This window comes from Ylistrum balloti, unplaced genomic scaffold, assembly GCF_031769215.1.
Source record: "Ylistrum balloti isolate Yb309-2 unplaced genomic scaffold, AGI_CSIRO_Ybal_v1 Utg370330, whole genome shotgun sequence".
Taxonomy (NCBI): Eukaryota; Metazoa; Mollusca; class Bivalvia; order Pectinida; family Pectinidae; genus Ylistrum; species Ylistrum balloti.
In genome coordinates, this window is record NW_026782240.1 from 212,420 (window position 1) to 225,813 (window position 13,394).

At 38.7% G+C, this 13,394-nt stretch overlaps 1 protein-coding gene across 3 annotated transcripts in view; it reads right to left on the reverse strand.

Moving 5' to 3' along the window:
• Positions 1-2,753: 2,753 nt before the first annotated feature.
• The window catches only part of LOC132553467 (focal adhesion kinase 1-like), a 73,488-nt gene continuing 62,847 nt past the window's right edge, over positions 2,754-13,394 (reverse strand). For all 3 annotated transcript variants that reach the window (XM_060217715.1, XM_060217716.1, XM_060217717.1), the window contains exons 23-29: positions 11,544-12,097; positions 10,967-11,119; positions 8,170-8,323; positions 5,361-5,416; positions 4,933-5,073; positions 4,342-4,422; positions 2,754-3,721 (exon numbers count right to left, since the gene is read on the reverse strand). In XM_060217715.1, the coding sequence (XP_060073698.1) occupies positions 3,518-3,721; positions 4,342-4,422; positions 4,933-5,073; positions 5,361-5,416; positions 8,170-8,323; positions 10,967-11,119; positions 11,544-12,097 (1,343 nt within the window). In that variant the 3' untranslated portion in view covers positions 2,754-3,517. The remainder of the gene's footprint in view (positions 3,722-4,341; positions 4,423-4,932; positions 5,074-5,360; positions 5,417-8,169; positions 8,324-10,966; positions 11,120-11,543; positions 12,098-13,394) is intronic.

Genomic DNA, 13,394 nt, shown 5'->3' on the forward strand with positions numbered 1-13,394 from the left:
AACTTATATTGTATGATCTTAGATCAGTTGGGAGCATTTTCCCTTCTTTCTCCTCTGTCCAGAAATCAAATATGCATATCGAATTTGAAAATGATCCGTCAAAAACTCAATATATAGGGACAAGAGATCCCAGAGGGATCTTGGCGCCCACCATTTGAGGATCTGTTTTCAGTTCTTGAAGATTTGCTTATTTTTTTTGGTTTGTTACAGGTGTTGTAAACGTTCATGAACTGGTCTTCATTGAATGTACTCAATGATGGCACAAGATATTTTTATTAAGCACCTATTAGCAAATACCATTTGAAAAAGATCCCAAAGTATTATTAGATAGCAGTCAGTTACAGGTGGATAATGGGCCACCTTGATTTCAAATCAGTCCAAAAAAGGTACAATGCACAACTAGGGACCAAGGGAAACCAATATCTATGAAATATCAGAAGGATCCATCCAGTACTTCCTCAGATATAGCGGTAACAAACTTTTTACATCCAAAATCCAAGATGGCCACCTGTCGGCCATCTTGAATTCGAATCAGTCCAAAAAACGTACAATGCACAACTAGGGACCAAGGGGAAACTGCATATGAAATTTGAGAAAGATCCATCCAGTACTTTCCAAGAAATAGCAGTAACAAACTTTTACATCCAAAATCCAAGATGGCCACCTGTCGGCTATCTTGAATTCGAATCAGTCCAAAAAAGGTACAATGCACAACTAGGGACTTAGGGGAAACTGCATATGAAATTTGAGAAAGATCCATCCAGTACTTTTCCAGAAATAGCGATAACAAACTTTTACTTCCAAAATCCAAGATGGCCACCTGTCGGCCATCTTGAATTCGAATCAGTCCAAAAAACGTACAATGCACAACTAGGGACCAAGGGGAAACTGCATATGAAATTTGAGAAAGATCCATCCAGTACTTTCCAAGAAATAGCAGTAACAAACTTTTACATCCAAAATCCAAGATGGCCACCTGTCGGCTATCTTGAATTCGAATCAGTCCAAAAAAGGTACAATGCACAACTAGGGACTTAGGGGAAACTGCATATGAAATTTGAGAAAGATCCATCCAGTACTTTTCCAGAAATAGCGATAACAAACTTTTACTTCCAAAATCCAAGATGGCCACCTGTCGGCCATCTTGAATGCGAATCAGTTCAAAAAAGGTACAATGCACAACTAGGGACCAAGGGGAACCAGCATATGAAATTTGAGAAAGACCATCCAGTACTTTTCCAGAAATAGCGGTAACAAGAATTGTTTACGGACGGACGGACCACGGACTACGGACGCAGGGCGATTTGAATAACCCACCATCTAATGATGGTGGGCTGATAACCAATTTAACTATAATGGTCAAAATTAAGAGAAAAAAAATGTCTTCAAACAGTGTGAAATAAATTCCCCAAAAACAGTTATTAGGAGTTTTATGCAAAGTTTAGATTAAAACTGATTGACAATATTGCTATGTATTTTTTAAAGGAAAAACGAGCAAAGGAGACAATCTGTTTTGGATTGAAGTATTGTAAAGTGAACTGAAATTAAATGTTTACACTTGATTTTATGAGTACAAAGGGACTTCCACCTAAAAACCCACTAAAGTGAACTTTCCTCCTTCTTAATGGCCACCATATTCCCTGATAACCACAAAATTAGAAGTTCTTAAACCACCTAATCTGGAATACAACAAGACTTCATTCTGGAATCTGATTGGTCATGTCAGTGTTTGTCTACATCATACAGTAATGTAGTTTTAATTGTCGAGATCATACATAATGCATTGAAGATGATGTTACATTAATTGAGGTTTGTCTTATACTTTTAAACTTGGATGCAAAGGCTTACATGTTTCTAAATACACATGATATCCTAAATAGTACAGGATACTGGCTACGTGGGTACACAAGTTTCTCTGTCCAGTAGGACACTGGCAATAATAATCCTTTAAGAAATTGTGTCGGAGCTGTCATACTGGATCCAAACACTGTACACTGTTGTTATGCCTCTAGTGGATCCAATATTGTACATTGCCTCATGATTCACTTAAGTAGCAAGCTGCCAATGATATTTGGTATGTGTTACAGAATATTGTCCGGATTTCTAATGTTGGAAAGTCACAAATATCGACAGTAGCATTTCATTTGACAAATAGTGGCTTGGCTCTTTTGTTAAGATCTGGCTCATTTTTCACACACTGAGCCAAGTTGTTGTGAACACTAAAGCGCACTTTCATTTTAGCGGCCAACACTCTATCCTTTGTGTCTTGCTCTATGTTCTAACATATATGGGATCTGATTCCATTGAGACAGGCTGTTATTATTTTAACGAATGTCTCTATGACATCAATGAAGTAGTTGGAGGCAAGTTATGTTTTGAAAAAAAGCCATTGCTTGAGTCATCAATGATAAGACTTCACTACCCATCTGAACTTAGTTATGGATCTATCAAATTTAGCTTGTAGGTCGCCATGTTGAGTCTGCACAGGTTTTAGATAAGACAGCATATTTGTTGTCAAACCACATGATTCCATGTTCACTAGAGTCCCCATTTCGACCCCTGCTGCTGTGGAGACGTTGCAAGAAATGATTCCATTGTGAAACAGCAAAAGGCTTCACGATAACCAATGCTTCTTGTTAAAATGTTCAGGTTCAACATATTGTATGCAATTTTACACACTCTTCAATCACATATATGTATCTTGTCAATATCAAATGATTTGTACATCAAAAATGATAAGCGAAGACTTAAGCTTATTCATATTCATTTCGGGCTTTATTAATTTTTTCATTAAATAACAAATACAGCATTTAAATAGGATTTGTAATACAGTGATACTTTATACCTGACATCAGTTATAGAAAATTAATAATTTAGTAACAGGTAAAATACATGTTACAGCATACAGCCACAAGTCAGCACTGGCCAAATGTCATCTCTGTCCAATCAGATACACACCTTATTTACCTATTTAATAATAAGAAGTTGTATCCTACTTACAGACTGTATCAAACCTCAGTATTTGCTTTATCGTTCAACATTGTACATATCTAATGATGACCGTTTTCTGCAATATTTTTGTATATCATCCATGATGTCCTTACCAAGTGGAAATTGTCACATGATTACTGTGGACGAAAATGAATTAACCCGAGTTCCATCAAAAGATCTGCAGTCATAGCAAAGGGTTTATATAAAGGACCTGTCACAGAGGGGTTTCATCTTTTAGGACCTGAAGCCATCATACAGCTTTCACTTAATGAAACCTGCATAGCCAAGGTATTTTTTCACCTTTAGTCCATCTGATGAAGATTTCTCTGACAAGTATACAAAGTCATGTGACAAAAGTATACGATCCAACTTGTATGTCTAGTCATAATATTGCACAAAATCTTACAGTTACTTTTTCTCAAATGACATTACAGGGCGAGCGCTATCCAGAGATACCTTCACTCCATCACAACAGCAACAAAACAATGGAGTGTAGGCAAATGGGCAAACGCTGCCTCACAAGGGATCAGCTCTTGGCAAGCATTTTCAACCGAGTTCTGTCCACAACATCCAGAAGGTTTTTTGAGTCCATTGCTAAAACGTGAGCTGCTTTAAGCATCCCTTTTCTGTATTCATGTTCTAATGCTGTTGATCTATACTGTTGAGCAAGTTTCATAGAGCTGATCAGTGACGCCATATCTGTTGATAAAACCTTCTGTGCCATTTGAATCTAAAAATAAAATATCAACAATCATATAAATTTACTGACAAAAAAAAAATCTGAAAATGAGATAATAATGACAGAAACTTCTTCACTCTCAGAATCATAGAATATCAAAATCAAAGTGGGAGAGGGGGGAAATCATCTTGTTTGTCTGTTAGTCTATATGTCCAGAAGAAACAAGAAAGACTATCATTTTCAAAAAATGTTCTGACAGATTTTGCTATTCAGAATGATGAACATCACAATACACACCTGTGACACTTAAACATACCTGGCACATTGGTTTAATCCATTATCGAATCAGTATGGTACTTGAGAAGTAGAGTGTCTAAAGCAAGCAAATATCAAAAAAAAAAAAAAAAAATCCTTATCTATTGACTAAAACTTTTTTCAGGAAGAAACTGGAAACACGGGTATTTGTTTCTTTGGTCTAACCAATCATATTAAGACTTAATTTTTCATTTATCAACCTTTGCCTGAATTCTATACACTTTTATACATAGGGATGAAATATATCTAAATGAATTTCATGTGATGTGATCCATTCACCCACAAATAACTGATGAAAGAAAAGATGCCTTTATAAGCATCTTAATTTTTTTTTATTTGTAAAACTAACAGCTTACCTCAGTATCAAGTCCCTGGGGAACGGTCGCAGTGAAGTCATCAGCACTGCTAAGAAGTCCTCGTAGCTGTAGGCCAGTGTCCTGCAATAACACAACAACCTTAAGTGTTTTTCCTGATAGAATCTACCTTGCTATCAGACATTTAAACACAAAAGATGCAGGCTGATGAGGATAACCATTTGTTCTATTTTAGGAATGTGACACAATTTACTTGGATTGACCACGATTTATGTGGCATGTGCCATTTATGAAGCAGATGACTTCCAGAGCACCTTGTCATACTCTCTGTACTTTTTCAAGGGTCTCCATGTAATCTTTCTTTTGTTATTATTTTGTCCTAACAAGTTTTATTGAATTTAAGTTTGAATTAAGATCGTGTTGGAATTTCAGTATTGAATTTATTATTTTCACATAATCTCCAGGCTTTGTCAATATCTCACATATTATGAACACATGACTACACAACCATTTGCAAATTGTGCTTCAAATAACAGGCACATTTTGACTTATCAAAACATATTTGCAAATGAAAATATAAAATTTATCAAATACACCATAGAACTGTTGCTTATATTCCAAAAACCACCGTACCTTGACTAAGTCGACATACTCGTCAGGCTTGACAGATGGGGCTACTCTCGTCAATGACATCACAGATCGCACTACATTCGTTGTATTTTCATAAACATGGTCATCATTCCTGTCAAGTCCTTGTGTAGTGGCAGCCTCAACCTGAGAAAAGATAAATACATCTTAAGAAAAATTACCTATACCTGGATATCTATTCAATATATCTTGATTACAGGTACAAATCTATAACTATTTATTTTAAGTATCTGATTGGATATCTATATTTAGATACATCAATCAGAAATCTATATTCAGATTACATCTATTACAAATCTATATCAAGACACATCTATTACAGATCTAGTATTTAGGAATCACATTTACATTTTTAGATCTACCTCTCATTTTAAGTGTTCTGACTTCACAATAAATTTGTCCTAGATACTGACCTTGCTAGTTGGAGATGGCAACTCGGGATCACTGTTCACACTGCTTCTACTGCCACCTAAGAAATTAAAAAAAAAGATGTTTAAATATTTCTTTGTTGACCCAATTTTGTTTGTTAATTTCTTCAACACATTAATGAAGTAAAATATTATTTTATATATATCAACTTATCTATCAACATTTCATTTCATCTTTAGTCTGTTTTGTTTATGAAAGGAATTACAATTAATTATATAATACACCCACTGTGTCTCTTGGTATCAATAATACACCCACTGTGTCTCTTGGAATCAATGATATACCCACTGTGTCTCTTGGTATCAATAATACACCCACTGTGTCTCTTGGTATCAATGATATACCCACTGTGTCTCTTGGTATCAATAATACACCCACTGTGTCTCTTGGTGTCAATGATATACCCACTGTGTCTCTTGGTATCAATGATACACCCACTGTGTCTCTTGGTATCAATGATACACCCACTGTGTCTCTTGGTATCAATGATACACCCACTGTGTCTCTTGGTATCAATAATATACCCACTGTGTCTCTTCACATCAATAATACACCCACTGTGTCTCTTGGTATCAATGATATACCCACTGTGTCTCTTGGTATCAATAATATACCCACTGTGTCTCTTGGTATCAATGATACACCTACTGTGTCTCTTGGTATCAATAATATACCCACTGTGTCTCTTCACATCAATAATACACCCACTGTGTCTCTTGGTATCAATAATACACCCACTGTGTCTCTTGGTATCAATGATATACCCACTGTGTCTCTTGGTATCAATAATATACCCACTGTGTCTCTTGGTATCAATAATATACCCACTGTGTCTCTTGGTATCAATAATATACCCACTGTGTCTCTTGGTATCAATGATACACCCACTGTGTCTCTTGGTATCAATAATATACCCACTGTGTCTCTTCACATCAATAATACACCCACTGTGTCTCTTGGTATCAATGATATACTCACTGTGTCTCTTGGTATCAATGATATACCCACTGTGTCTCTTGGTATCAATAATATACCCACTGTGTCTCTTGGTATCAATAATATACCCACTGTGTCTCTTGGTATCAATAATATACCCACTGTGTCTCTTGGTATCAATAATATACCCACTGTGTCTCTTGGTATCAATGATACACCCACTGTGTCTCTTGGTATCAATAATATACCCACTGTGTCTCTTCACATCAATAATACACCCACTGTGTCTCTTGGTATCAATAATACACCCACTGTGTCTCTTGGTATCAATAATACACCCACTGTGTCTCTTGGTATCAATAATACACCCACTGTGTCTCTTGGTATCAATAATATACCCACTGTGTCTCTTCACATCAATAATACACCCACTGTGTCTCTTCACATCAATAATACACCCACTGTGTCTCTTGGTATCAATAATACACCCACTGTGTCTCTTGGTATCAATAATATACCCACTGTGTCTCTTGGTATCAATAATATACCCACTGTGTCTCTTGGTATCAATAATATACCCACTGTGTCTCTTGGTATCAATAATATACCCACTGTGTCTCTTCACATCAGTAATACACCCACTGTGTCTCTTCACATCAATAATACACCCATTGTGTCTCTTGGTATCAATGATACACCCACTGTGTCTCTTGGTATCAATAATATACCCACTGTGTCTCTTGGTATCAATGATACACCCACTGTGTCTCTTGGTATCAATAATACACCCACTGTGTCTCTTGGTATCAATAATATACCCACTGTGTCTCTTGGTATCAATGATACACCCACTGTGTCTCTTGGTATCAATAATATACCCACTGTGTCTCTTCACATCAATAATACACCCACTGTGTCTCTTGGTATCAATGATATACCCACTGTGTCTCTTCACATCAATAATATACCCACTGTGTCTCTTGGTATCAATGATATACCCACTGTGTCTCTTGGTATCAATAATACACCCACTGTGTCTCTTGGTATCAATAATACACCCACTGTGTCTCTTGGTATCAATAATATACCCACTGTGTCTCTTCACATCAATAATACACCCACTGTGTCTCTTGGTATCAATAATACACCCACTGTGTCTCTTGGTATCAATGATATACCCACTGTGTCTCTTGGTATCAATAATATACCCACTGTGTCTCTTGGTATCAATAATATACCCACTGTGTCTCTTGGTATCAATAATATACCCACTGTGTCTCTTGGTATCAATGATACACCCACTGTGTCTCTTGGTATCAATAATATACCCACTGTGTCTCTTCACATCAATAATACACCCACTGTGTCTCTTGGTATCAATGATATACTCACTGTGTCTCTTGGTATCAATGATATACCCACTGTGTCTCTTGGTATCAATAATATACCCACTGTGTCTCTTGGTATCAATAATATACCCACTGTGTCTCTTGGTATCAATAATATACCCACTGTGTCTCTTGGTATCAATAATATACCCACTGTGTCTCTTGGTATCAATGATACACCCACTGTGTCTCTTGGTATCAATAATATACCCACTGTGTCTCTTGGTATCAATGATATACCCACTGTGTCTCTTGGTATCAATGATACACCCACTGTGTCTCTTGGTATCAATGATATACCCACTGTGTCTCTTGGTATCAATGATACACCCACTGTGTCTCTTGGTATCAATGATACACCCACTGTGTCTCTTGTATCTCTTTAATCCAATGTGTCTCATTCTTCTAGCAATTGACTAGTTTTTTTTTTGTGTAGCCCTACAACATTATGAAGATGGTTGGTACTTACTAGAGGCATGGCTGTTACTGGAGGTACGAGAGAAAGTGATGGTCGGGCGAGTCTGTACCTCCATGGCTGGCTGGGAAGGAGGAGGCTGTGGAGGAGAATTCTCCTTACTACCAACATCAGCCTTCAAATTCTGTGTTTGCCACTTATCCCTGCCCTGTAAAATATAACAAACACACTGCAAAGTCATGGAGCAAAAACTCTCCATCTTCACAAATAGACACAAATATTTTCATTAAGTTTCATGATACTTCCAATTTCTATAATTGTATTTCATCAGTAACTAAGTTTCTAAAGTAATCACATTCCTAAACAAGTGTTTTTCAGTACAGTTATTCACTAAAATCATGCCATAGTTATAGATAGTCTAACATCATATATCAATCAATGTTATCTAAAGATACGGCTGAATAACAAGCTAACAGATTGCTTGGGACCTTCTTATCTTAACCACAGTATTATGTGTCTCAAGCAGGGATTACCTGGGACTTTCTTATCTTAACCACAGTATCATGTAGCTAAAGCAGGGATTACCTGGGACTTTCTTATCTTAACCACAGTATCATGTAGCTAAAGCAGGGATTGCCTGGGACTTTCTTATCTTAACCTCAGTATCATGTAGCTAAAGCAGGGATTGCTTGGGACTTTCTTATCTTAACCACAGTATCATGTATCTCAAGCAGGGATTACCTGGGACTTTCTTATCTTAACCACAGTATTATGTATCTCAAGCAGGGATTGCCTGGGACTTTCCTAACCACAGTATCATGTAGCTCAGGCAGGGATTGCCTGGGACTTTCCTAACCACAGTATCATGTAGCTCAGGCAGGGATTGACTGGGACTTTCCAAACCACAGTATCAAGTATCTCAGGCAGGGATTGCCTGGGATTTTCCTAACCACAGTATCATGTAGCTCAGGCAGGGATTGCCTGGGACTTTCCTAACCACAGTATCATGTAGCTCAGGCAGGGATTGCCTGGGACTTTCCTAACCACAGTATCATGTAGCTCAGGCATGGATTGCCTGGGACTTTCCTAACCACAGTATCATGTAGCCCAGGCAGGGATTGCCTGGGACTTTCCTAACCACAGTATCATGTAGCACAGGCAGGGATTGCCTGGGACTTTCCTAACCACAGTATCATGCAGCTCAAGCAGGGATTGCCTGGGACTTTCCTAACCACAGTATCATGTAGCTCAGGCAGGGATTGCTTGGGACTTTCCAAACCACAGTATCAAGTATCTCAAGCAGGGATTGCCTGGGACTTTCCTAACCACAGTATCATGTAGCTCAGGCAGGGATTGCCTGGGACTTTCCTAACCACAGTATCATGTAGCTCGGGCAGGGATTGCCTGGGACTTTCCTAACCACAGTATCATGTAGCTCGGGCAGGGATTGCCTGGGATTTTCCTAACCACAGTATCATGTAGCTCAGGCAGGGATTGCCTGGGACTTTCCTAACCACAGTATCATGTAGCTCAGGCAGGGATTGCCTGGGACTTTCCTAACCACAGTATCATGTAGCTCAGGCATGGATTGCCTGGGACTTTCCTAACCACAGTATCATGTAGCCCAGGCAGGGATTGCCTGGGACTTTCCTAACCACAGTATCATGTAGCCCAGGCAGGGATTGCCTGGGACTTTCCTAACCACAGTATCATGCAGCTCAAGCAGGGATTGCCTGGGACTTTCCTAACCACAGTATCATGTAGCTCAGGCAGGGATTGCTTGGGACTTTCCAAACCACAGTATCAAGTATCTCAAGCAGGGATTGCCTGGGACTTTCCTAACCACAGTATCATGTAGCTCAGGCAGGGATTGCCTGGGACTTTCCTAACCACAGTATCATGTAGCTCGGGCAGGGATTGCCTGGGACTTTCCTAACCACAGTATCATGTAGCTCGGGCAGGGATTGCCTGGGACTTTCCTAACCACAGTATCATGTAGCTCAGGCAGGGATTGCCTGGGACTTTCCTAACCACAGTATCATGTAGCTCAGGCAGGGATTGCCTGGGACTTTCCTAACCACAGTATCATGTAGCTCAGGCATGGATTGCCTGGGACTTTCCTAACCACAGTATCATGTAGCCCAGGCAGGGATTGCCTGGGACTTTCCTAACCACAGTATCATGTAGCCCAGGCAGGGATTGCCTGGGACTTTCCTAACCACAGTATCATGCAGCTCAAGCAGGGATTGCCTGGGACTTTCCTAACCACAGTATCATGTAGCTCAGGCAGGGATTGCCTGGGACTTTCCAAACCACAGTATCAAGTATCTCAAGCAGGGATTGCCTGGGACTTTCCTAACCACAGTATCATGTAGCTCAGGCAGGGATTGCCTGGGACTTTCCTAACCACAGTATCATGTAGCTCGGGCAGGGATTGCCTGGGACTTTCCTAACCACAGTATCATGTAGCTCGGGCAGGGATTGCCTGGGACTTTCCTAACCTCAGTATCATGTAGCTCAGGCAGGGAGAATCAATATTCACAACTAATAAACCTATTTTATTCTGATCTAATCAACTAGAACTGTAAGTAAATGGCTTACACCAAACTACCTCAAGTATCCTCAAATAAAAGCAACATATCTGAACATTTAATGTCTAGCAAGGTCTGTGACAGGATTGATTCCAGGTACAATGTTTACATACTTCAAAATTAAGTCAATGCTGAGCATTATTCAAAAGGGATATAACTCTAAAAAGAACAGCAGGATTCATATTATACACAAGACAGTAAAAAAATTGTCCTACATCAAAAAATGATGTCTACTTAAATGACTGGTGTTCACTACTTACCAGTTTAGTTTCGGAGGCTTCTAGCCACTTAGCATCTTCCTGTAGCTGTCGCTGTTGTTGCAGCAGACGTTCCTCCAGTATTTTCGGGTCCACATCCTCATTATGGTTAATGTGTGCCCGTGGTACCCCCTCTGTGGTGTGGAAGTCAAAGTCCTACGGACACATAACATATACGGTAAGCATACACATTAACATTTTTTCTGAGATTTGGATTTTTTTAGCATGCACAGTCACCCATGGAAATTCAAAAAAATTTTGCACGTATGTCATTGATGAATGAACTGTAAACACTGAAATTCATTTGTAATCCTGACTTTGGTTATGGCAGGTTATATATTGTATAATATATTGCATGTAGGAAATTTTAAAAATCACATCACTCGAATCTTAATTGGAAAAAAGTTTGATGTATATCTTCAGTGCCTTTTTGATCGCAAAATGATGATATGGCTGAAATCTTTTAGTTAAGACACCAAACGTGCACTTGGTGGAGTAAAACTGCTACACATTATTCCTGTATAAAGAAACAATTGAAATACAAATATTAATCCTTTCAGATTAGGATACGCAAACACACCTCAGGTGAAAGCCTGGGGTCCATTGGAATATGGTGGTCTATCACAGCTGAGTTTCTTGGAGATGGCTTCTGGAACTGGTTACCGAGAATGTCCGACAGCTCATGGTGATTACGTGGCACATGATACCCAAAAGGCTTTGAGGAAGCCCCACCTCGGCGAGTAGGAAGACTGGCAGCCCCTGGGTCAGGGATGGCATGGATTGGCATGGCAGAGTCCATAGTACTCATACCCTGATGATGGTTGGTGGAGGAAGGCACAGAGGTATAGCCTGAGGAAGAGGGAAAGTAGTGCTGCAAATTTATTTCCGCGGGCAGCTGAGAGTTACGCAGCGTGGTGGGTTCAGAGGCTGGTGGAGGGTGGGTCTGAGGACTGAGGCCCTGCAGAGGCGTACTGTGGCCTACAGGAAGGTTGGTAGTGCTGTTCCACTGGTGTGGTAGACTGGACACACTGCTGTTGATGGCTAAGTTAGGCGTAGAGCCAGAGGGAGACATAGCAGGATACTGGGGACGAGCAGGTTTGGGGGGAGGCTCCTCAATGTCTGATCCACTCGACCCTATAACACACAATGTACCTGTCATAAGCATTCAAATTCCAAAGAAACAAAATAGCATTGACATCTCAACAAAAAAATAGTCTGATGTCAGTACAATTATGATTCAAGTTTCTGTATTTTCAAAAACTGAGGTCATGTTAACTATATATATATGGAGTTATTATAAGTCTGCAATATTTTAATGAAAGTTAGGTGATACATAGTATTGATTTCAGGATGACTTGTAAATAATTCTGACAATTTTACCTTTAAATCTAAACTAAGATCTTTTTTAAAAGTATCAAGAATTGGGGTTAGCTCCCTTTGTCTATCTTCTGCTGAAGGAATAGATTGAGTTTGTTTCATTGTCAACAAAATACTGAACACAAGATGGTTATGTGGTTCCTAAGATTTCATTACAATATGCTGATATTTTGTTGCTCCCCAAAGACTCCATCAAAAACAGGGAAACTTGTTATAGTGTCAGTGTTACAACAACTAGTGAATGAATCATGAAAATGGTGTCTCAAATGTTGTATTATAAAGAATCAGAATCTACTCAGACATAATGTTTGGCACACCATACTGAAGATATATCTAACTACATATATCACCCACTTTAAAAAATGTTGAGAAATACATTTAACTTCTCCCTGAAACTTTTTATTTGGTTTACGAACATTTTTAACTGCACACCATTACTGGCTGCAATAAACATCAATTAGAAACAATATTGGATTGTGGTGACAATATCACAGCAACAGATCCCAAGTAAAATTAATATTGACAGAATATGTAATATCTTGATATAAGTTTAAGGCTTTACAACAAAAATGTAGATATCCACAGTAGATGTATTTACTATACACCCCAGACGTTACCAATCACTCTACATTTGTATATTGGTATACTAAGGGGAACCCCCTTATACCACAAAACTGAAATTCTCATACAACAATATAAAGAAACATTTTGATAACTTTCTGTTATTTTTATTCTTTCAGTCTCAAAAGAATAGTTAAGTGTCTCAGAGAATTCATTGCTCAATATTCTTAATATTGATTGTATCAATTATCAATAATCTTTGATGAAACTTACATCCTGGTTTCTCTTTCAACTTCACTTTAACTGACATAATCTAGATTACCTGGCTCACATCCATGTGCAGTGGATATGGAGTTCTGTAGGGACAGTTTTAAACTTGGTCTCTTCTGGCTCTGCTTCGTGACAGACTGTCTTAACATCTTAACAACTGTTTAATACTTCCACTATGATTGTAACAGTCAAACATCCAACAGACAGGTAGGTAATTCCACAT